The sequence below is a fragment of the Leptinotarsa decemlineata genome, unplaced genomic scaffold (assembly GCF_025532065.1).
Source record: "Leptinotarsa decemlineata unplaced genomic scaffold, Ldec_3_MD MMD2_tig00026340_RagTag_RagTag, whole genome shotgun sequence".
Taxonomy (NCBI): domain Eukaryota; kingdom Metazoa; phylum Arthropoda; class Insecta; order Coleoptera; family Chrysomelidae; genus Leptinotarsa; species Leptinotarsa decemlineata.
In genome coordinates, this window is record NW_027412694.1 from 14945551 (window position 1) to 14972538 (window position 26988).

At 34.0% G+C, this 26988-nt stretch overlaps 1 protein-coding gene across 2 annotated transcripts in view; it reads left to right on the top strand.

Annotated features, from left to right (window-relative positions):
• Positions 1–618: 618 nt before the first annotated feature.
• The window catches only part of LOC111514879 (myrosinase 1), a 53355-nt gene continuing 26985 nt past the window's right edge, over positions 619–26988 (top strand). The window contains exons 1-4 of one of the 2 annotated variants that reach the window (XM_074183622.1): positions 619–762; positions 11958–12330; positions 18147–18453; positions 22936–23030. In XM_074183622.1, coding sequence (XP_074039723.1) covers positions 704–762; positions 11958–12330; positions 18147–18453; positions 22936–23030 — 834 coding nt within the window. In that variant the 5' untranslated portion in view covers positions 619–703. Of the gene's footprint in view, positions 763–4254; positions 4414–11957; positions 12331–18146; positions 18454–22935; positions 23031–26988 lie in introns of those variants that run through there. The other variant, XM_074183621.1, reaches the window with a different exon arrangement.

Sequence of the window (26988 nt, forward strand, 5' to 3'; positions counted from 1 at the left end):
CTGATTATTTCTTTTTAAACTGTTTTTGTGAAATAAATTAATGTAAAGAAGTTCACTTGGTATTCTTTTAAGCGAGCTATTGGAAAAGCAAAAATTATATTTAATTCACACACTTCGAGATATAGATCCAACGAACTAAATCCAGAAACTGTGTGAAAAGCAGTGTTTAACTTCTACAATAAATTCATAGTCGTCTTCAGGTATTCTAAATTCTACGCTTTTCTCCCAATCTCAATCTCTTTGAAGTCTATTTCTCTAAACTTAATTTTTCCTTTAGATATTGAAAATGAGCAGATAGCAATTGAAAGTACCCAAAACCTCCATCAGTGAAAAATTTAAAAAAAAACAGAAATGAATTAGATCGACTTTCTCATTTGAAATCGACTGATTATGATTATGATTATGACAGTGAAATTCAAATTCAAATCATTTTGCAGATAAAGGAACGCCTGAAGGAATCATTTGTCATCAATTTGAACGCAGTCGAGTGGACACATCATATTGATAAAAAAATAGGTAATTTATAAGCACTTATCTAATCATAGAAAAATTAATAAATATCTCAAGCACATATGAATGCTATATATAACTGTTGATTTCTGAACTTTTTCGACAGATCGTGCGATTATTGTTCAATAATTCTTATCTTTGTCAATTTACTGTTTGAGTAACCTGTTTAAGTCGTTTCATTCACATTCACAGCATGGCGTGGAAACCTTTATTGTTTGTGAGTTTGATATTAATCACAAAAATACACACAGGGTAAGTTACAAAACAATTTTTAACAACCAAATCATGATTCAACTAGGTTTTACAGTTAGGTTTATCATTTTCTGTTTTTAAATATCTGTTAGTTGCTCATCAAAAATTAATTTATTCATAAAAAAAAATACGGAAGAGTCACATATTTGTATTATTTGTTTCTTGGAAATTATCACTTCAAAATGCGAAATTTTGACTTTATTCTTGAAATTACGACTTTAAAGTCAAACTCTCGACCTTAATTTCGATATACGACTTCAAATTCGGAATTTGTTCAGAGTCGAAATTTCAATTTTGAAATCGAAATTTCAACTTTCATCAATTTGGAAATTCATTTCGAGTCGAAATTTCAACTTCAATCTCGTAACTTCGACTTCAATCTGAAAATTTCGACTTCAATCCTAAAATTTATTTCGAGTCAAAATTCCATCTTCAAACTCGGAATTTCGACTTCAATCTAGAAATTTATTAAGAGTCTAAATTTTAATTTTGAACTCGAAATTTCGACTACAATCAAGAAGTTTGAACATCAATTTGGAAATTCATTTCAAATCGAAATTTCAACTTCAATCTCATAACTTCGACTTCAATCTGGATATTTCAACTTCAATCCCGAAATTTATTCAAAGTCAAAATTCCATCTTCAAAGTCGGAATTTCTCAATCTGTAAATTTCAACTTCAATGCCGGAATTTATTTCGAGTCGAAATTTCAATTTTTAACTTGAAATTTCGACTCCAATGTAGAAGTTTCGACTTCAATTTGGAAATTCATTTAGAGTCGAAATTACAACTTCAATCCCGTAACTTCGTCTGAAATCTGAAAATTTCGACTTCAATCCCGAAATTTATTTCGAGACAAAATTCCATCTTAAAACTCGGAATTTTGATTTCAATCTAGAAATTTATTCAGAGCCTAAATTTTAATTCCAAATTCGAAATTTCGACTACAATCAAGAAGTTTTGACATCAATTTGGAAATTCATTTCGAGTCGATATTTCAACTTCAATCTCATAACTTCGACTTCAATCTAGAAATTTCGATTTCAATCCCGAAATTTATTCAAAGTCAGAATTCCATCTTTAAACTCGGAATTTCGACTTCAATCTAGAAATTTATTAAGAGTCTAAATTTCAATTTCAAACTCGAAATTTCGACTACAATCAAGAAGTTTTGACATCAATTAGGAAATTCATTTCGAGTCGATATTTCAACTTCAATCTCATAACTTCGACTTCAATCTAGAAATTTCGATTTCAATCCCGAAATTTATTCAAAGTCAGAATTCCATCTTTAAACTCGGAATTTCGACTTCAATCTAGAAATTTATTAAGAGTCTAAATTTCAATTTCAAACTCGAAATTTCGACTACAATCAAGAAGTTTTGACATCAATTAGGAAATACATTTCGAGTCGAAATTTAAACTTCAATCTCATAACTTCGACTTCAATCTGGATATTTCAACTTCAATCCCGAAATTTATTCAAAGTCAAAATTCCATCTTGAAACTCGGAATTTTGACTTCAATCTAAAAATTTATTCACTTTGGAAATTCATTTCGAATGGAAAAATTTTGACTTCAAAGTCGCAATTTCGAGATTGAAGTCGAAATTTTTAATTTTGAAGTCGTTATTTCGAATTCAGCCTCGAAATATATTTAGAGTAGAAGTTCCATCTTTTAACTCGGGATTTCGATTTCAATCTAGAAATTTTGACTTCAATCTGGGAATTTATTCCAAATCAAAATATCTACTTCAATTTCGAAATAAATATGAAGCTTTATTTTGAGTCGAAATAACTTCGAACTCAAAATTTCAACTTCGAACTTGAATTTAATCAGTTCGGACTCTCATTGTTTGATATGATACAAATTGAGTTGAAATCCATAAAATCTGTGAAAAAAAAAATAAAAAGAATAGCTGAAAAATAACAATTATGTTGAGCGAAAAAACTGAAATTACAATTGAATAAAATAGAAACAACAACTAAAAAATCAAAAAATTGAAACATTAACAAGAGATGAAAATTTAAAAAAATTATTAACAAGAAATGAAAATTAAAAGATTGCAAGCCAAGTTACTTCAGGACGTTTCGATTGTTAGTATTCACAATAATCTTCGTGTGGTAACTGGACTTATTCCTCCGAGATCTGACTATTTATAGGTCATTCGAGTGCTTTCACCTGTCCCCTCTTCCCTCTCACCGCTTCATCGGTGTTAGCAAGAGCTGACCGTTTGGCGGGTGTTGATCATGTTCCGCTTGATTAGAGGTTTCCATATATATCTCTACGCTGACTTGGCTAAATGCCTCGTTTGACAACATAAATGCGGCTTCTTTGAATTTTCTCCTGAACCAGTGTTCCTCCTTGTGGTGAAAGATTTCAGCTTGAGCCCACTTGATGTTATGTTGATGAGACAAAACATGCTCTGCTATTCCTGATTTGCTGGTTTCTCCTCGCTGTGTGTGTTTTTTGTGCTCGGCAATGCGAACTCTCAATGGCCTCTTAGTTTTAGCGATGTATGATTCGATGTATCCGGTGAATGCATTACTGATGTTATACTTGGACCCAATCCTTCTTATCCTTTCCGACAATCCACTGATGTAGGGAAGTACACTTACTTGTTGTGGCGGCTTTTCTTTCTTGTGAGGTTCTTGCTGCCTTCTAGCCAAAGTCCTGTTCCACCATCACTTTGAAGTAACCATTTCGTTGAAGGTCATTTTTGATGATACCTTGTTCCTTTTCGAGACCTGCCCTTGTATTGATGATCCCAGAAGCACGGTCTAATAGAGTCTTAGTCAATTGATAATGCTTGGATTCCTGGTTTAGAAACTGTGCCGTGTTAGTGGGTTTTCGGTATACAAATGTTTCCCATTTAGTGTCGGTCTTTTTCCATTTTCATTTTCATTTTCATTGCTTCCTGATTATTTCTTTTTAAACTGTTTTTGTGAAATAAATTAATGTAAAGAAGTTCACTTGGTATTCTTTTAAGCGAGCTATTGGAAAAGCAAAAATTATATTTAATTCACACACTTCGAGATATAGATCCAACGAACTAAATCCAGAAACTGTGTGAAAAGCAGTGTTTAACTTCTACAATAAGTTCATAGTCGTCTTCAGGTATTCTAAATTCTACGCTTTTCTCCCAATCTCAATCTCTTTGAAGTCTAATTCTCTAAACTTAATTTTTCCTTTAGATATTGAAAATGAGCAGATAGCAATTGAAAGTACCCAAAACCTCCATCAGTGAAAAATTAAAAAAAAAAACAGAAATGAATTAGATCGACTTTCTCATTTGAAATCGACTGATTATGATTATGATTATGACATAAAGGAACGCCTGAAGGAATCATTTGTCATCAATTTGAACGCAGTCGAGTGGACACATCATATTGATAAAAAAATAGGTAATTTATAAGCACTTATCTAATCATAGAAAAATTAATAAATATCTCAAGCACATATGAATGCTATATATAACTGTTGATTTCTGAACTTTTTCGACAGATCGTGCGATTATTGTTCAATAATTCTTATCTTTGTCAATTTACTGTTTGAGTAACCTGTTTAAGTCGTTTCATTCACATTCACGGCATGGCGTGGAAACCTTTATTGTTTGTGAGTTTGATATTAATCACAAAAATACACACAGGGTAAGGTACAAAACAATTTTTAACAACCAAATCATGATTCAACTAGGTTTTACAGTTAGGTTTATCATTTTCTGTTTTTAAATATCTGTTAGTTGCTCATCAAAAATTAATTTATTCATAAAAAAAATACGGAAGAGTCACATATTTGTATTATTTGTTTCTTGGAAATTATCACTTCAAAATGCGAAATTTTGACTTTATTCTTGAAATTACGACTTTAAAGTCACAATCTCTACCTTAATTTCGATATACGACTTCAAATTCGGAATTTGTTCAGAGTCGAAATTTCAATTTTGAAATCGAAATTTCAACTTTCATCAATTTGGAAATTCATTTCGAGTCGAAATTTCAACTTCAATCTCGTAACTTCGACTTCAATCTGAAAATTTCGACTTCAATCCTAAAATTTATTTCGAGTCAAAATTCCATCTTTAAACTCGGAATTTCGACTTCAATCTAGAAATTTATTAAGAGTCTAAATTTTAATTTTGAACTCGAAATTTCGACTACAATCAAGAAGTTTGAACATCAATTTGGAAATTCATTTCAAATCGAAATTTCAACTTCAATCTCATAACTTCGACTTCAATCTGGAAATTTCGACTTCAATCCCGAAATTTATTTGAAGTCAAAATTCCATCTTCAAAGTCGGAATTTCTCAATCTGTAAATTTCAACTTCAATGCCGGAATTTATTTCGAGTCGAAATTTCAATTTTAAACTTGAAATTTCGACTCCAATGTAGAAGTTTCGACTTCAATTTGGAAATTCATTTAGAGTCGAAATTATAACTTCAATCCCGTAACTTCGTCTGAAATCTGAAAATTTCGACTTCAATCCCGAAATTTATTTCGAGACAAAATTCCATCTTAAAACTCGGAATTTTGACTTCAATCTAGAAATTTATTCAGAGCCTAAATTTCAATTCCAAATTCGAAATTTCGACTACAATCAAGAAGTTTTGACATCAATTTGGAAATTCATTTCGAGTCGATATTTCAACTTCAATCTCATAACTTCGACTTCAATCTGGAAATTTCGAATTCAATCCCGAAATTTATTCAAAGTCAGAATTCCATCTTAAAACTCGGAATTTCGACTTCAAACTAGAAATGTATTCAGAGTCTAAATTTCAAATTCAAACTCGAAATTTCGACTACAATCAAGGAGTTTTGACATCAATTAGGAAATACATTTCGAGTCGAAATTTCAACTTCAATCTCATAACTTCGACTTCAATCTGGATATTTCAACTTCAATCCCGAAATTTATTCAAAGTCAAAATTTCATCTTAAAACTCGGAATTTCGACTTCAATTTAGAATTTTATTCGGAGTCGGAATTTCAATTCCAAACTCGAAATTTCGACTACAATCAAGAAGTTTCGATATCAATTTGGAAATTCATTTCGAGTCGGAATTTCAACTTGAATCTCATAATTTCGACTTCAAACTGGAAATTTCGACTTCAATCCCGAAATTTATTCAAAGTCAAAATTCCATCTTGAAACTCGGAATTTTGACTTCAATCTAAAAATTTATTCAGTTTGGAAATTCATTTCGAATGGAAAAATTTTGACTTCAAAGTCGCAATTTCGAGATTGAAGTCGAAATGTTTAATTTTGAAGTCGTTATTTCGAATTCAGCCTCGAAATATATTTAGAGTAGAAGTTCCATCTTTTAACTCGGGATTTCGATTTCAATCTAGAAATTTTGACTTCAATCTGGGAATTTATTCCAAATCAAAATATCTACTTCAATTTCGAAATAAATATGAAGCTTTATTTTGAGTCGAAATAACTTCGAACTCAAAATTTCAACTTCGAACTTGAATTTAATCAGTTCGGACTCTCATTGTTTGATATGATACAAATTGAGTTGAAATCCATGAAATCTGTGAAAAAAAAAATAAAAAGAATAGCTGAAAAATAACAATTATGTTGAGCGAAAAAACTGAAATTACAATTGAATAAAATAGAAACAACAACTAAAAAATCAAAAAATTGAAACTTTAACAAGAGATGAAAATTTAAAAAAATTATTAACAAGAAATGAAAATTAAAAGATTGCAAGCCAAGTTACTTCAGGACGTTTCGATTGTTAGTATTCACAATAATCTTCGTGTGATAACTGGACTTATTTCTCCGAGATCTGACTATTTATAGGTCATTCGAGTGCTTTCACCTGTCCCCTCTTCCCTCTCACCGCTTCATCGGTGTTAGCAAGAGCTGACCGTTTGGCGGGTGTTGGTCATGTTCCGCTTGATTAGAGGTTTCCATATATATCTCTACGCTGACTTGGCTAAATGCCTCGTTTGACAACATAAATGCGGCTTCTTTGAATTTTCTCCTGAACCAGTGTTCCTCCTTGTGGTGAAAGATTTCAGCTTGAGCCCACTTGATGTTATGTTGATGAGACAAAACATGCTCTGCTATTCCTGATTTGCTGGTTTCTCCTCGCTGTGTGTGTTTCTTGTGATCGGCAATGCGAACTCTCAATGGCCTCTTAGTTTTAGCGATGTATGATTCGATGTATCCGGTGAATGCATTACTGATGTTATACTTGGACCCAATCCTTCTTATCCTTTCCGACAATCCACTGATGTAGGGAAGTACACTTACTTGTTGTGGCGGCTTTTCTTTCTTGTGAGGTTCTTGCTGCCTTCTAGCCAAAGTCCTGTTCCACCATCACTTTGAAGTAACCATTCCGTTGAAGGTCATTTTTGATGATACCTTGTTCCTTTTCGAGACCTGCCCTTGTATTGATGATCCCAAAAGCACGGTCTAATAGAGTCTTAGTCAATTGATAATGCTTGGATTCCTGGTTTAGATACTGTGCCGTGTTAGTGGGTTTTCGGTATACATATGTTTCCCATTTAGTGTCGGTCCTCTTCACCAACACGTCTGAGAATTGTAATTCTATGTGGACTTCCTTTTCCATTGTGAAAGTGATGAAAGGACTTACGTTGTTGATGTGCTTCAGGAAGATGTCTAGTTCTGCATTCCCATGGTTCCATATCATGAAGATGTCGTCCACGTATCTGAACCAGACTCGAGGCTTCGTGTGAGCTTCTACAATGACCAGAGTTTCAAACCACTTCATATATATGTTAGCTTTAACTGGTGTTATTGACAATCCCATTGGTAGTCCCTCATTTTGCATAAAAAATTCGCCCTACAGTTGGAAGTAGCAGTTTCGTACATATCATCCTAGTAATTCCATGATTACTTATATTGACATTATATGACATCAATTTGGAATCAAATTATTGTCAATAAGGCTATTGGATGTCTTTATGATTCTAGTGGGGTATTCAATGACCTGTTTGGAATTGAAAGTTTCAACAATATCTAATAATGAGGCAGTAATCCGAGAAATCTAAACAGATTATATCGATATCACCCCCGCAAATGTATCACAAGATATCGTTAGTTCGGACAACAAATCTTCTAGACCAGGGGTTTCCAAACTATGGCCCGCGGGCCAAATCCGGCCCGCCAGTGTCATCAATCCGGCCCGCGAAAGCCAATGATTTACTGTCATCTATCTGGCCCGCGACAGCCAAGTATTACCTAATTGTTGTTACTATTGCTGTGATAAGTTGAAGAAGAAAACACAGAATGGTATATACTCGGTTTTATTCACTCGCAAGGTAAAACTTAACGACAGAAATGATGACAAAGAAAACTTAACTTAAGTATCTGAGTTTAAGCATATTAATAACTAACAAATAATTGAAATGAATCACAGTAAAACAAAAACACTAATGAGATTAATGTAATTGTGATTTTCCACCGACAATACTTTGTAGTTGTGGATCAATTTTACTTGTACAAATTATCAAAAGAGATTTGAAATGCTCATCAGTTGATTGAGATCTGTAAACATTCTTTGTGTACTTCATCTTGGAAAACGTTTTCTCACACAAGTAAGTAGTACCAAAAACAGAAAACAACCCACGAGCAAATTTATGCAAATTATCAAATTGTTCCAGGGGAAGACTCTTACAAAATTCCAACAAAGATGAATTTTAATATTTGTTCTTAAGCATATCACTGCATCGTGAATCAATAATTTCCATTTGGACTTCCGTAGCCAGGTTTTCAATGTCAGAATTAAAAGGATTTTGAAAAAGCTTAATTTCATTCGCAGTGACATCAAAATCTGAAAAAAAATATCTAAATTTATCTTCAAAGCACTCAAAGTTTCGATTGCAAAATTGACGGGAAATTCAGTCTCTGTAGTATGGCTGAATATTTCACATGTTTCAAAATATGTGAAACATTTTTTACGTAACTGCGATTGAAATAGTATTATTTTCTGCCTGAAGGATTTGATATTGGTGTATAAATCAGGGAAAAGCTGATTTTCTCCTTGCAATCTCAAATTCATTTCGTTCATATGATTTGTCAAATCGACATAGAAGGCTAACTTCCACATCCATTCACTATTTTCTAAATTGGCAAAAAAAGCGCTGCTTCTCATTTAAAAAAATTTCGATCTCTGCTCAAAGTTCAAAAAAGCGCTTGAGGACTTTTCTGCCAGCGTACGGCAGTATAATATGGTAAATCATTTTGTCCAATCTGTTGAATAATCTCGCGGAATTGTCGGTGATTCAGTTAGGTGATGATAGGTGATGAAGTTAACAACTGATATGACTGGTTTTAGAACATCAAACATAACCAAATATTTTCCGCATAAGGACTGTTGATGAATGATACAATGTAAGACTAATGGTTTTGAACCACCATCATTTTCTACAGCCTTTGACACGAGTGCAACCACTCCTTTATTTTAACCATACATATTTTTGCCTCCATCAGTTGTTATAGATTTAAAATTTTTCCATCGAAGGTTCTTTTTATTAATGGTATTTTCAACTCCTTTAAAAATATCTGCCCCAGTTGTCATGCCGTGAATACTATCAATATCAAGAAGTTCTTCTTACACTTCATAGCTTTCATCTACTCCGCGAATAAAAATCAACACCTGAGCAGTATCTGACACATCCGTTGACTCATCCAATGCTAGAGAAAACCACTCATGATGTCCATTTTTGACAGACAGTTGAGATGATATAGTTTCTGCGATGTCTTGTACCCACCGAGCCACGGTGTTTGCTTACAAACTGACACTTTTAAATATATTTACCTTTTCGGGGCATATTTCTTCGGCTACTGCAATCAAGCATTCTTTTATCATTTCTCCATCGGTGAATGGTTTGCCACGTTTTCCGATTTCAAGAGCCACACTAAAGCTGGCGCGAGTTGCAGACTATTGTTCAGTATTCGCTTTGGTAAACAAAGATTGCTGCGATTTGAGTCCGCGTTTCAAAGCTTCAAATGTTTCCTTCCGCAAACTTCCTGTGTACTTGGAGTAACTTTGAAGATGTTTCGATTCATATTGTCGTTTAATGTTTGAGAACAACTATGGTTTCATTATAAATTAAACATAGCGCCTCATTACTGGACTCAATCACAAAATACTGAAAGTTCCATTTTTCTTGGAACGTTCTGCATTCACTGTCGATTTTTCGCTTCTTTTCCATACTAACAAATCACACATAAAAACAATAAGTCAAATCAAAATACTTTTATTGACGGGTGTTACTTTATTTCACAATAGACAGTTTCGCTTCCTTCGCCTTTCCTACGCAGACTAACTCGCAGTTGCGCCGCTAGCCTTTTTATATACAATTATTACTGCCATCTCGAGGTGATCAGAATACACTAGCTAGAACCAGAACTTTCTCGAACCAACGCGGTGATTCCAAATATTTAATTACGCCTAATGCCACCTAGCGGGTAGCTGAAAAAGATAGTACATAGTACCACTACTCGCCACTAGATGTCGTCAAGTGTCACAATACACAATAATAATTGAAATGCAAAAAAGCGTAATTTGCTTAGGTCACGCATTTTGCGATTATGCCAGTCTAGAAATATAGTTGAGGGCAGAAATTGGCCCTTGGAACAAACTGAAAAAATCATTATGGACCGAAGGCTTTAAAGTTTGGAGACCCCTGTTCTAGACAATTACAAAATCAAATGTGTTGCTTTTCGGTGATCGATAAAATAACCCAACCTTGTAAATTTGCTTGTTCAATTCAAATTGAACCCAAATTTGATCCAGATAGCCACATGATCGATATTCCAAAATTTCAAATTGGGAGTATTACTTCATTCTTTCCTTCCTTTTCTACATTTTTGTGCGAAGAAAAAAAATGGAAAGCCATAAACTTTTTTTCTCAAGAACTGGGATATTATGATGATAATTAGTAGAGAGATCGTCCGTATTCACTCCTTCGCCATATTGTCGTGATATGTGTACTTTTCGATTTGAGATGAACTAAATATAAACAATCAATAATTAAGTCTGAAACATAATCAATAATAGTATATTGCACAAGTGAGAAAAACGAAATATTTCTCAAGAGCGCACAATCAAGCGAGTGAGAAATATGTCATTTTCTCACGCATTGTACACTGTACTTTTACTATGGTTGCGTTGTTTTCAAGTATTGAAACTTAAAATACATATATAATAATACTTGTATGTCATTACCTCATTTATATATTTTATTTGAAATAGTAATTAACAGTTATATTTGAACAATTTTATAAAGTAATTCCTGGCAGGTCGTTTTGTTTCAACATGTTTTCGGTGATTGAAATATTAGCTGCGGTCGAAGTTGAAGTTGATGGGGAAACGTACTGAGCTTGTTGTGTTCAAGTTCTAATGGCGCTGGAGGCTGAATGGGTTCTACTATAATTTTTAAATTTTCATTTTGTTAGCTATAGAGTTGTCGATATAAGATTCAGTAACATTGCTGGAATGCCAACCTCCATGACGTTTTAAAGTTGAAAGATCTGCCCCTGCATTAACTGAAATAATCGCCGATGACCTCCGGAAACAGTGGCCTGTATATGTATAATTCAGGGTTCGGTAATTGCAATAATTTCGCTATTTCTTTCGCCATGGTGCCAAATTTATTTATTCCCACAGGTTGTTTCGTACATTTGCTATCTTTGTAATTTAAAAAAAACACGTGTTTAATTTGTGCATGGTCGTAGCTTCATATATTTTTTGTAAATTTGTTAGAATTCTCCTGTGACTGAGAAATTTCTAGGGACCTTGGTTTTAGTATCGGGTAATTTTATTAAAAGGGGCGAATTAAGATCTTCCATGTCATCAATTTTTTATTTTCGAAGTTCATCGCAACGCCCCTGTAAGGCCAATAGCTAAAGTAGCCTGAAATGAAAACCAAACATTCATAATTCGATAACAATTTGAAAATTTTCAATTCATACATCATGCATCTTTTAGAAGTTGTTGAATTCATTCAGAAGTTGAGGTTTTTGACTGTTTGGGAGCACATTTTTCAGATTTGCGTTTTAAAAATGCACGTACTTTTACATATTTTGATATATTAATAGTTTTCAATAATTAAGGTACTCTTCAGCATCGAGTATACTGAGACCATAATGTTGGTGATTTCAATCTTCTTGACAACTCTTCAAAATGAACTAACAAGGTATTTTTTTCAGGAAAACCCATTTTCTGAAAGATTCCAACAATTACACTTTCCCTGATTCGTTTAAATTCGGGATTGCTACTGCTTCATATCAAATAGAAGGTGCCTGGAATGAGGACGGAAAAGGAATAAGTGTTTGGGATTACTATACACAGAATACGAGTTTCGTTATTGATGGGAGCAATGGTAACGTTGCTTGCGACTCTTACCACAAATATAAGGAGGATATCGAGCTGTTGAAGCAACTTGGCGTGAATCATTACAGATTTTCATTGGACTGGACGAGAATTCTGCCTGACGGAATGATCAACAATATAAATCAAAAAGGTGTTGACCATTACAGTAACTTAATAGATGAACTGATTTCAGCTAGAATTGAGCCAATTGTGAGTGTATAAAATAGATTTCCTTGAATCCATTTAAATATAAAATAAGAATAATAATAATAGCGACTTCATTTTTCATTTCAAATAATAAATAATTTTTTTCAACTCAAGTAAATAATAATTGGCATAATAGGCGGAGATCAGCTTTGAAAAAATTACATAGAAATGTTGTTTGATTATACAACTGAGCGGCTCTTCCACTCAAACTCATAAAGCACCATAGTTATCGAGGGTTGTTCTGTTTCATCAACATAATCATTTTCAGATTCTCTTTAAACGTATCTACTGTCATCTCTTTCAGTGTTCGGAATTTCATTGTGAATTTTCGAGATCTGATAACTATAAAATCTTTGATATTGTTGAGTTTTGCGCTATGGGGGTGTTGAAAGCCCTTCAAACCTCAAGTTCAATATATGTACATCCGTTCGGAATTCAATTTTATTATAGGGATATTATGTATTTTAGTTTATATTATACTATGATATAAGCTTGCAGAGTGAAACAACATCTGATTATCCATATTCTACCAGTTCATAAAAGTATTGGTGATTTGGACCATACATACAATCAGCGAAAGTGAAAGTGGACGAAAACAAGCTCTCGTGAAGTATTGATTTGATTTTTCCTGATGAATATTGTCTACTACTGTGTATTGATTTAAAACATCCCTATGCTCTGCGAATTAGTTCATTCACATATTTTTCAAAACGAATATTCTCATCCATAATGATTCCTAGGTTTCCAGTACAATCAACCACTTCGAGTGTATCTTGTCCAATTCTAATTTCCACCAGCCTTTCCACCAAATTTCTAATAATTTTTGGACCAAAGACTAGAATATTTCACTTACTAGCATTAATTTCTAGACCGTGGTTTGAAAATTAAACTACAAATGCATTGGTATCAATATTGATGCGTTCACATGAATCAGCACTATAACTGGGATCTAATGAATGGTAAATTTGAGTATTGTCTGCATAAAGGTGCATTCGACAATATTTCATTCATCTGTTTGAAAATTAGATTTGTACAAGGCGAAAAGGGAACAGGCCCAAGGATGATTCCTTGGGGTATATATAATCAATACGTATATGTATCTGTCCTGTCCTTTTCAGGAACGTGGACAGGTCACTAGGAGACATCTCCTTTATATTGGCAGGTGTAGGCCAAGACTCGCCGAACACACACCCTCTTTGGCAACCTTGAGGTGTCTTACGATGGCCTCCGCGAAGGTTTTGGAAGGTGCAGCGACATTACTGTCGTTGCGCAGCTTCTTTCACCTTCTTGGGGTTCCCTCCATGGAGGTGCACAAGTGAAGAGGCTTTCCTGCTGGGGCAGCCGGTTCTTTACCTTTATTCAAGCCCGGAGCTCTTGGCGCCCGCCGCAGGAAGTGCCGTTGCTGTTGGAGTGGAGGAGGAGGGTGCACTTATAGTTGCTGCCACTCCTGCCTCCTACGCTCTCGCATTTCTTTTGGCCTCGGCGCCGCCAATGCGCTTACGCCTTGGCCTTTGTATTACATCACGAGGTGATCTGCTATATCCAACCTCATTCCAAGCAGTAGATTGGGGTGAACATTCAATAATAATAATGATACATTTATTATTTACCAATACATAAAGTAATACAAAATAACTTTACAAAACAAAAGTATCAAATGCAGGTGAATGAAAATAGAACATTTAGACTCTGCAGCCAATTCTTCCACAGTCCCCTTGAGAAGCCAATGAAAACATATACATGATAAGAAAAGTAAACTGTAAATTTTCGAACTCTAATCAAATATTTTGTTAACCAACTATGGTTGTTGATTAGGATTCCATAAAACATAATCAAAAGGTACAGGCAACAAACTATGGTTAACTAAATAGAAATTGTTTATACCTAAATTTGAATGCATCATAAGACAACGAAAAGTTAGGTACATACAGGACATCGCCGAAAATCGCTTCATTATAAGAGAAAGATCGTTTGAATACTTCTTTCTTATGCTTGGGTATAGTTAGCATGTTCCTCCGTCGCAAGTTCAAATGATGGACATCAGTCCTAAATCCAACTTTTTCATATGAGTATTGGGGGCTTTCATTTTTCAAAATTTTGTAAAAAAAAACATACCATATGATGCTTTCGACGGTTGAACATAGTTAGCCACCCAGCATCCTTTAATTTATGTGAAATACTCATAGGACGCTGTATTCCATATATCATTCTCATACAAGAATTTTGAACCTTTTGTACTCTTGTTATATCAGAACTATCGATACAAGGTCCATAAACTACGTCACAATGATTGAAATGGGAGAGAACCATACTATCACACAACTTGATATTCAATTTGTAGTTCGGAAAGTGTCTTTGACTGTAAATAAGTTTCAATGACATATATGCCTTGATGTAACCATCTTTCAGAAATACCAATTATGTCATAGCTATTATCATCAATGTGAACAATTAACGCATTTAAATGAGGTACCAATGATCGTACATTCATATGTGCAACGGATAAAAGTATTGCCATTTGAGAATTATTATACACAGATAGAGAGAGAGAGAAAAGAGGAAAAAAAATGTCAGTTTGAAGCAAATATAATAACAGTGCGTGGAATCCTCTGCAGAAATTATGAACAAAATAATGAATGTTTTAACAAACGAACAAAAAATATATACACAAAAATGTTTTTCCGAGTAATGAATAGGCAGAAAGAAATATATCATTGTTAGATTCACAGCAATAAAGCAAATTTAAATCCAAGCAGTTGTGCACTTCAGTTGTTTTCAGTTCTGCTGCGTGTGGTTACTTTCCCACCATTGGTTAACAGTCGCGAATTGAAATTGTTTTTACTCTGATTTTGGTTGACGTGGCCTTTTCTTCCTGAGGAGTGATCTGCCGAATCAGAGATACCGCCGTTTGCTGTTCCTAAGACTCCTGATACTACGCCGTCATTCAATTGTTGTGAGCCGTATATGTCTGACCTTTTATAACCAAGGTATATCCTCTGATAGTTGCATGTAGATTTTGTTCACGTGCGCGTTTCATATGATCCTTCAAAATCTTCAATTGGTCTCTATCCTCCTGACACATATCATCGACAATGACGACTCCAGTACTTTTCAATTTATGGATATTGGAAAAGATAAGAGTTTTTTTCATATAGGAAATGAATTCCAATATGAATGGATTTTTCTCAGCTTTTCCAGCTACATATATATTATTAATATCAGCTTCTGTTGAGTTCACATCAAGGACCTTGTTCAGTTTTAGAAGTGTTTCCTGGGCTAAAGAGTATTTTTCAATTTCAAGTACAAAAATAGCTACACCGTTTCTCCTTAGTCTCCGCCTTAGTCTCCGCCTTAGTCTTCGCTAGTTTGATGTTGCAAATGCAAAATATCATCAGCCGTGCGCTCAATTTTCGAATTTAACTCTGAGATACTTTTGGACAATTTATTTTCCAAATAACTCGTTTGCTCCTGACACAACTTTTTGAGCTCAGTGGTTTGTTCTTCATTAGCTTTCTGAATTGACTGAAATGACTCGTGGTGCAACAGAGATAATGATAAAATCCACCGACTTTATATGGTTGTTTCAGAGCAATATACTATATTGATTAATTTTTCAAGTGCATATAATAGATATTCCAACGTTTTGTTTCAATAAATTGATACTAATAGGTAGTAGTAGTTGATAGGTACCTTGCCTAAGATCTAAAGAAAAATCGAAGTCACGCTGCACTTTCAACTACTATAAATTGTCAATTAATAAGGAGCACATTTTAACACTACCAATCCGTTCTCATCTCCATTTCTTAGATTGAGATGAGCACTTCTGTCCAGCCTCGGGATTGGTTTTTGTTTTTGCTGTTTCTGGTTTTGTGATCGTTTCATTCATGTGTGTTCCCACGAGTAGCGTGCGGCCATTCAGCTGTCGGCACGATTCCTTACACCTTAGCTTGGGTAGGCTGGTCCACAGTGGCATGTTTTGCAAAGGCTTTTGTGGAATTTCACTTCCCCTCACCCAACTTATTTCTGCCATTTACCAGGAGTCCGACGACCACCTCCGTAAGGCCACATTGGCTTCCCGGACAGCTCACGGGATGATCAATACGTACCATTTGGCGTCTTTCCGTCAAATATGATCTAAGAAGTGAAACTGTGCTTTCAGTCATACCGAGATGTATCAGGATTGATAATGAGATATCATGATTGATTGTATGGAATGCACATGTACCTAAGAATCAATAAGGTAGTGCATTTGCCCATGTCTGTTGGTTCCATGATATCATCCACTGCATGGAGAAGTGCCGAAGCGCAACTGTGGCCTTTTCTGAATCCAGTCTGTGCTTTAATTTGTTTTTCCATTATGTCTTCAATTATTTTGGACATTGACCTTCATAGACTCTCAAATGATTTTGGATTCGATTTTTTGGAAATACTGTAACAATGGCACATCTCCATACAGATGGAAACAAATTACTCGAAAAAAAAATTGATTATATGCATTATGAAGGGAACAATTTGAGGGCAACACAGTTTGATCATTTTCAAGTTTTTTCCATCGCGTCCTGTAGAATTACTTTTAATTGAATTCATTTATCATTTCATAAACAACTAACTCATCAACAGCTTCAAATCTAAATTCCAGTTTCATAAGGGGATGATTCTTGTGAAAATCTGAAAGGGTTGTAGAATCATCCGTTTCAGTTGAAGAATATATGAAAAAAGTATTAATTTCTTGAAAATTTTTCAAGTGGTTTGGGATGTTAATTTTCTTCTTCTCGTTAAATATGGCACGTATATATGTAATATCCCAGAAAATCAGAAACATATTCTTTGATCACCATTATAACTGCTGAGAGTAAAAGACCCAGGACATATTTCTCAAGCAGTATTCGATATTATTTAAATAATACCATGTATAAAAACACTTGATAGAAAGACAAATACGACGTTCAAATACTAAAAAAAAAAATTCGATTGTTATTCTTGAAAAATTACTGAATGGGTAAGTATGAAAGCAAATAACCGTAAATTTTGAGTATTTGCACAAAATGGAACATTTCCTCGATAATATTATTGTGAAATATCTATTTAATTTTTTTTTTTCGTTTTGCACACTTTTTGTTCCGAAAACATATGCATTAAGCATTTCACAGTTGTACAAATATTAACGCAATAACAACATTTTTATCGAGAAATCCAGATAGTTCTCAAAAAAATATTCGATCTTCGATGAGTAAAATTTTTAACCTCAGGCGTGAAATGAATGAATGATGACAGTTTCAGTCATCTTCTGAAGATGTTAACTTGATTAGCGAAACGCGCGTTGCGAAATATTTTTTTTTGTAATAAGTCGAAAGTGTTTTTGATAGAAACATTTGGTTTTTCTAGTGGTAGAATCTCCATATATTTTGAAGAAACATTTTGGATTTAAATATGAAATTACTCAAAAATCCAAAAGCATCGAAAACTGACAGAACTATATTCAAAACAGTTATCTCCGTAAGTCTCGAAGCTAGGTAGTTTATGTTCGTTTCTATTGAATAACTATCAGGTTACTTTTTCAAAAATCGAGCGAACTTTTTGTTATATATTTTCGTGAGTCTCAATTTTCGTAATTCAAGGAATATATTATATAAAGAGAAACACATTGATTTTCTAATTGAAACAATAACAGGTTTTCAAGGAACGTGGGATATATTCAAGCTAGTCTAAGTGATAATCAACTAAGTCCCACCTATCAAGTATCAAGGTGGCGAGTGTCTGGTTTCAACTCTTCAGGTATTCTATTTCATGTATAACATTATCACTTTCGTATTTCACAGATAACCATCAACCACTGGAATTTTCCAAAAAGTTTGGATCACTTAGGAGGTTGGTATAACCCTAAAATCGTCGACTACTTTGCTCAATATGCCGATCTTCTCTTCAACTTATACGGAAATAGGGTTAAAACTTGGATAACTGTCAACGAACCCCATACCATATGCATGCGATTAGTGGGTCAGTTTCAAATTGTAGATGAGACCTTTCCAAGGGGTGTTGCTGAGTACATTTGTGGTCACCACTTCTTGAAGATGCACAGTGCAATGTGGAATATCTACCAGACAAAGTATAAAAAATCACAAAAAGGTAATTGATACCAGGTAACTTCTTCATAACCTGAACATTATAGAATCCACTTAATACTGATTTGTTTGTACTGGCCTTGGTACTAATTGTAACACATTCATATACAGGGTCCTGCAACAGTGGCGCGGTGTTCCATATCTCTATATAGGAAGCAGATAGGAATCTAATTTTCTATAATATTACCTTATTGCTCGAGCTCGACAAAATAAAAATATTGGCGGTCACACAGGGTGTTCGATTTTTTCTGGGCGGATCCCAACTGTGTCTTTTTAAATGGCAACCTATATTTTTTATCGCTTTTTCGGTTTCTTCATAGAAAATAAAATAAACTTTATGTATATCTGCACTTCGAAAATATTGATGGTTTTCGAGATATCTAGCATGACAGGTTTTTTTTTCCAATATTCGTCACTCAGAATATTTGAAATTATAAAGTGGTGCCAAGTCCAGTTGAAATTTTTTTTCTGGTAGAATATTCTACATTGGTAACTCTCTCAAACGATATATCTGAAATCGACCTGTGATATACAGGGTATGAAAAACCGCTTGCCAAATATTGTAAATGAAAATTTGCAAAATCTTCCTTATATTAAATGGAATACCCTGTATATTATTGATCCATAAGAAGCGCCAACGAAACCTCTACAAATTTCATTAAGTATTCCCTATGGCTAAGTTCAATAGTTTTTCTTAAATGAGCATTTCTTTCGAAAAATGGTCATTTTTTCAAAGCGAAATCCATTTGACGACTGATAAGAATATACAAAAAATACCCTTTCCTTAAAATATCGCCCATTCCTAAAATTACCTGTTGCTAGATAAACAAGTTGCGAATTACACCACAAAATGGACGTTCTTGAATAGTTAAAATAATTTCAAAAATCTCGGAATTTGTGCCATATTCTTTCGGTCTAAAACAACCTTTCAGCGAATAAAATATTAATTGGAAATCAAGTAGTCTGGCAAATGACAGAACAAAATATTTGGCTGCAAATGAATATTGAAATTTTTAGTCAATCGTGAAGTTGAACTGTCGGTATAATTTCATCAGAATGTTGTTATCAAAAAGTGATTTGATTGATATGATTTTCATATTAGGTGAATCAGACAGGAATTGTTTATTGGCAAGTAGAATTTATTCTCAACGGTATCCAGATAGAAGGCATCCAGATGAAAGATCTTTCCGAAAGGTCTTGGGACGATTTGTTGAAACTGGATCTATTAATTATTCCAAACACGAGCGCATCAAGCCAGCTACTAATGAAGATAATGAATTGCAAGTTCTTCTTGCTGTTGAAGAAGATCCTAGTAGGAGTCAACGACAAATTGGGGAAATAGTGGATATAAGTGAGAGATCAGTGCAACGAGTATTGAAGAAACATCGCTTGCATCCATACCACGTTCAGTTACATCAAGAACTACTGTATGCTGATTTCGAGAAAAGAGTGAGATTTTGCAATTGGGCCATGAACAAAATTCGTCGAAACGAATATTTTTTCAATAATATTTTATGGTCGGATGAATCGACATTCCATAAAAATGGATTTGTAAATCGACATAATTACCATTATTATGCGACAGAAAATCCTCACTTATTGAGACAGGTGGATTATCAACATAGGTGGTCGATAAATGTCTGGGGAGGCATCATTGGAGAATATGTAATTGGTCCATACTTTTTTGAGGGACATATGAATGGTGCAATGTATCTCAATTTCTTACGAAATGATTTACCAGGTTTGTTAGATGATATTCCTCTTGACCTCCGCAATAGAATGTGGTTACAACATGATGGTGCACCTGCTCACTATTCGGCAGAAGTGAGAGATCATCTAAATGAAGTATTTCCCAATAAATGGATAGGACGGAATGGGCCTGTACGGTGGCCCGCTAGATCACCAGATTTGACGAAACTAGATTTTTTTTTATGGGGATACATAAAAAATATGGTTTACGTTGAGCCACCAACTTCTCCCGAAAATATGCGACTTAGAATAACGAATGCTTTTCGCAGCATTACACCAGCTGTCTTGCGCAGGGTAGAACAGTCTTTCAAACATAGACTTCAGCTCTGCATTCAAGAAAATGGAAGACATGTTGAACATATTTTATAAAAGTTTCATTATCAACCTTAATTAAACTCTCCCTTTTGTAGTTTTGTAATTTGCCAGTTGACAAATTTGAATATCTAGAACTCAAGCTCTGAATGAATATAATAACATGAAAAAAATAGTTATTTATAATGTTTCTTTCTTTTAACTTGTTTGGTTTGATATTGCACGATTTATGAGTGAAATTCTGCATCCAATGAAAAAATAATTTTTCATTTAGCAAAAAGTGATAGGTACATACATTTATTTCGTTAAAAAATATTTGTTTGGACACCTTCTAATGTACAAAATTGAAACAAGATATCTTTCGTATATTTTTATCAGTCGTCAAATGGATTTCGCTTTGAAAAAATGACCATTTTTCGAAAGAAATGCTCATTTAAGAAAAACTATTGAACTTAGCCATAGGGAATACTCAATGAAATTTGTAGAGGTTTCGTTGGCGCTTCTTATGGATCAATAATATACAGGGTGTTCCATTTAATCTAAGGAAGATTTTGCAAATTTTCATTTACAATATTTGGCAAGCGGTTTTTCATACCCTGTATATCACAGGTCGATTTCAGATATATCGTTTGAGAGAGTTACCAATGTAGAATATTCGACCAAAAAAAATTTCAACTGGACTTGGCACCACTTTATAATTTCAAATATTCTGAGTGATGAATATTGGAAAAAAAACCTGTCATGCTAGATATCTCGAAAACCGTCAATATTTTCGAAGTGCAGATATACATAAAGTTTATTTTATTTTCTATGAAGAAACCGAAAAAGCGATAAAAAATATAGGTTGCCATTTAAAAAGACACAGTTGGGATCCGCCCAGAAAAAATCGAACACCCTGTGTGACCGCCAATATTTTTATTTTGTCGAGCTCGAGCAATAAGGTAATATTATAGAAAATTAGATTCCTATCTGCTTCCTATATAGAGATATGGAACACCGCGCCACTGTTGCAGGACCCTGTATATTATGATGAACTTTTTTCTCGGGTGCCTCTCCATGTTCTGTGTTGAGAAAATAATTCTTATCAGGATAAAGAACACAGAACTCTGAGCGAAACCCTAGAAAACAGCTCATCATACTTTCTCCGTCAGAATCTTCTAGTTATTTTGATTTGATGGTCTAATCCCTCTGGACCTGTACGTTGAGGAGGTTGCATAAATGCCATGTTACGATTGCGCACGGCTGGTGTAAACCTCTAAGTAGGAATGGGTCAATTGAGGCTAAGCCTATGGCGAGGAGCGCTTACTGCGCAACTTTTGCTGCAGGCAACCAGTGATACAATTGAACCCAGGTTTGTGTTTAATGAACCGTACAAAATACAAATAAAACAAAACACAGAGTCATATACTGCAAATGCAATACGCATATATACAGACGGCTCAAAAACCAAAGAAGGATCAGGATGTGAAGTGTCTCCAGATCACTAAGCTTGAGGACTAAGTGGGGAATGGGAAAAATACCATCATGGTTCAAACCGAACTAGCAGGAAAGGAATTTCTGGCAAAAACATAACAATCTGTACTACTAGCAGACAAGACCTATCAGAACTGACGACGTGTTACCTCAGGGCTAGTACTAGAGTGCCACCAAGACTTAGTCAAAGCCTCGGTAGATAATAACATTATCCTGAGGTGGGTTAAAGGGCACGACAGGAGTAAAGGCAGACGCAGAGCCGAGTCTTTAGCCAAGGAAGCAATTGGATTAAGAATTTAAGGACCCAGTGGCACCTACGGCCTGATGACTTGGCAATTGCGGAACTAGCCAAACGTTACACCCATGCTCAATCCCTAAAGAGATGGGATGGAATCAAAAGATGTGCTCTTGCCATGAAAAGGTTTGTAAGGACTGGTGAAAGAGAAGAACCCATGGGGGCACCCTTTAGTTTGTGAGAGATTCTTTGGAAGAGGAAGTATGTGCTGGACATACAGTGACTAATGAGGTTGAGGATGCCTTTGGAAATTTGGTGTTTTGTTTCTAGAATATTCTGTATTTCATATTTGTGAATAAAGACACTATGTCGAAACTCACAAGGATGTCAGTATGTTGGATATTGAGGTTTTTGAGAATTTCGATGAAGTGAAATGAATTTCGTACTTATGACAAGGACTGTTCTACCACCCCTTGTAAAAGAGTCCAACGCCCAAGTTTACTGAATATATCATCAGATCCTATCGAACACTTCAAGATCATAACTGCTATGCTGATAATTCTCATCAGGAATGTACTGAGCCTGAATCATTGAAAAAGTTAACTTATCTCAACCACAATTTCAGTCAAAATACCTACTCTTATTGAAAACACAATAGATCCTTTCAAAAATATACTTGTTTACGATAGTTGAGATACCCTAATGCTTGTTTTTCAGGAAGAGTGGGTTTAGCGCTGAGTTTGCAGAGCTACTTGCCGAAGACTGATGCAGAAGATGATAAAAAAGCTGTGGAAAGAGCTCTTGTTTCTGCGGTGAGTACAAGTGGTAATATGTATTTCACGGCATATGTATTTTACGGGCAAACATCAGTTTTCCTTTTTTTTTGAAAGTAATTATTAACGTCTCCTGGCGAATATTACAAGTATGGTTTTATTATATCAACAATGGTGTTAATAGTTTTCCAAATGAGAAAAAATGAATTGATTGTTGGAGTTATTGGAAACACTGAGAGTGATTGCAATGGAATTTTCTGTAGAGTAAGTCAAAGAGAAAATGAATATCAAAAATTGAAAAAGAGCAATTTCGAGGCGTGAAATGCAAATTAATTGATAATGGTATGAACAATAACTGAATCGTCAAATGTATACAGACATTAAAAAATTATAGTACAATAAAATTATCAAGACTAATGATGGAAAAATTCCGGAAAAAGAAAAATAAGACAAGAATTTCAAACCACGGTACTTCACGACATTTCAATTGTTATAGTATCTACAATATGTTGAATAACTATTATGAAATGATGAATTAGGCACAATCATCGAATATTTCCGAATTTATTTTCGTATGTCAGTCGAATACCAATGTTACATAAAAAAACTCGTTTATATTTGTTCATAACCTGTTTTGGTACACGAGCATATGATTTCAAACCATTCACTATAGCCAAGTGAATACAGCGGCATGAACATATGTGTATTTGAGTTTCCAGCAAGTATAATATTTGAAAAGTTTTTTCACAAAAGTTTCATTTGTTTTTATGAGTATACTTCAGACTGTAATATATCTTTTTTTTTTTTTTTTTTTTTTTTTTCTGATTGATTCGGCCGTTACTTGATGAAGATCCATAGTAATTTCACAAACTACACTTAAACGATTTGATCTCCACTAACTTTATTGAAAATAATCATAACATGTTTCGCTAAAACATTAGCTTTTTCAAATGATTAATACATCCAAGCATCCTTACATTCATATTTATATACTACAGGTAACCACAATCGAGACTACCTGTAAGAAATTACCTGAATCTCTACATCACATACCTGCTCGATTATGCTTACCTAAAGCAAATTGCCTACCATCTACATCAATAATAATTCTTTATGGGTTTTTTAAGAAAACAAGTTCAATAATGGTGATCTATTCAAATCTAATTGGTCATTCATTAGAATATTTGAATTTTTAAGTTTATTAATTTCCATTGCTTCTAAATGATTCAGTTTGAAACCTTTATTTTCAATGTGCAAAATTTCGAATTCTTCATTAAAGATGTGATTTTCTTCTAGAAGATGATTTGAATACGTTGAATTTGTTTTCTTGTTTACATAGCTCTTATGATGTTCCTGGATTCGATTCCTAAATGTCCTGCCAGTTTGACCAATATATACCTTAGGGCACGTTCCACACTTTAATTTATATACCCCTGATTTCTCGAATTTAGATGTCTTATCTTTATTATTTTTAACTAGCTTTCCCAACGTATTACTTGTTCTATATGCAATTTTAATATCTCTATTTCTCAAAAATGAAGCCACTTTTTCCGTTGGTTGTCCAAAATAGGTTAAAGCTCTATAATTTTGATTATCTACCTTATCAATGGGAAAAACGTCTCGCATCGCTTTTGTGTAGACTTTCTTGGCAAGTATTTTGTTTATTAATTCGGCTTTAAACCCATTGTTTACCGCAATTTGCTTGATGATATTGAGTTCTTTATCAAAATTATCTATTGAAAGAGGAAACATTGACTAATCTATGAATCATGCTATTATAAGCTGATACTTTGTGTTGATACGGATGGGTAGAATCGTAATGTATCGTAATATCCGTATAGGACGGTTTGTGATAAATTGAAAAATCATGTTTGTTGTTCCTCCTACTAATTGTTAGGTCCAGAAAATTGATTGAGTTGTCTGTTTCTATTTCAATAGTGAATTTAATGTTCTCATGAATTTTGTTAATATCCCGATGAAAAGTATCTAATTGCCTCTTAGTACCTGTAAAACATACCAAAACGTCATCCACATATCTATGCCAATACAAGAAATTCTTAATCAAAGGATGTTTAAAGATTGACTTCTCTAGATTATCCATGAAAATTTCTGCAAGTAATGGGCTTAATGGATTTCCCATAATTAAACCTTTTGAGGAGGAATAAATATTGTTGTTGAATTGAAAATAATTTTGGACGAGAAATAATTGACCTTCTGTCATTATGTCTCAACCAAAATTATTTTCAATTCAACAACAATATTTATTCCTCCTCAAAAGGTTTAATTATGGGAAATCCATTAAGCCCATTACTTGCAGAAATTTTCATGGATAATCTAGAGAAGTCAATCTTTAAACATCCTTTGATTAAGAATTTCTTGTATTGGCATAGATATGTGGATGACGTTTTGGTATGTTTTACAGGTACTAAGAGGCAATTAGATACTTTTCATCGGGATATTAACAAAATTCATGAGAACATTAAATTCACTATTGAAATAGAAACAGACAACTCAATCAATTTTTTGGACCTAACAATTAGTAGGAGGAACAACAAACATGATTTTTCAATTTATCACAAACCGTCCTATACGGATATTACGATACATTACGATTCTACCCATCCGTATCAACACAAAGTATCAGCTTATAATAGCATGATTCATAGATTAGTCAATGTTTCCTCTTTCAATAGATAATTTTGATAAAGAACTCAATATCATCAAGCAAATTGCGGTAAACAATGGGTTTAAAGCCGAATTAATAAACAAAATACTTGCCAAGAAAGTCTACACAAAAGCGATGCGAGACGTTTTTCCCATTGATAAGGTAGATAATCAAAATTATAGAGCTTTAACCTATTTTGGACAACCAACGGAAAAAGTGGCTTCATTTTTGAGAAATAGAGATATTAAAATTGCATATAGAACAAGTAATACGTTGGGAAAGCTAGTTAAAAATAATAAAGATAAGACATCTAAATTCGAGAAATCAGGGGTATATAAATTAAAGTGTGGAACGTGCCCTAAGGTATATATTGGTCAAACTGGCAGGACATTTAGGAATCGAATCCAGGAACATCATAAGAGCTATGTAAACAAGAAAACAAATTCAACGTATTCAAATCATCTTCTAGAAGAAAATCACATCTTTAATGAAGAATTCGAAATTTTGCACATTGAAAATAAAGGTTTCAAACTGAATCATTTAGAAGCAATGGAAATTAATAAACTTAAAAATTCAAATATTCTAATGAATGACCAATTAGATTTGAATAGATCACCATTATTGAACTTGTTTTCTTAAAAAACCCATAAAGAATTATTATTGATGTAGATGGTAGGCAATTTGCTTTAGGTAAGCATAATCGAGCAGGTATGTGACGTAGAGATTCAGGTAATTTCTTACAGGTAGTCTCGATTGTGGTTACCTGTAGTATATAAATATGAATGTAAGGATGCTTGGATGTATTAATCATTTGAAAAAGCTAATGTTTTAGCGAAACATGTTATGATTATTTTCAATAAAGTTAGTGGAGATCAAATCGTTTAAGTGTAGTTTGTGAAAAAAATGTAATATATCTGCCAATATCACATAAGTCCATGAATTCCGAAAGCATGAAAATTGTGTGCTCGGGATTCGATGCAGTCAACAAAGGCCGTTTTTGCCTGGTCCTGATTGTTGAAGATTCTACAAAGTAACTTGAAAAGATGGTAGTCGCTTGGCGAAAGGTCTGGGATGTATGATGGGTGAGACAGAACTTCAACGTTCAATTCGTTCAATTTTCAGACGGTGATTGGAAAAACGTGTGAAAAGGTGGATCGAACCTCTTTTGCTGACCAGTGCCCGTCACTGCTGTTCTTTTTTGGTGGGTTCTGTATCTGTAGACCCATTGTACATCCTCCCAAGGAGTTGTCATCGTCCATCTAGTCCTTTCCAGGAAGGTGGACAGGTCACTAGGAGACATCTCCTTTATATTGGCACGTTTAGGCCAAATCT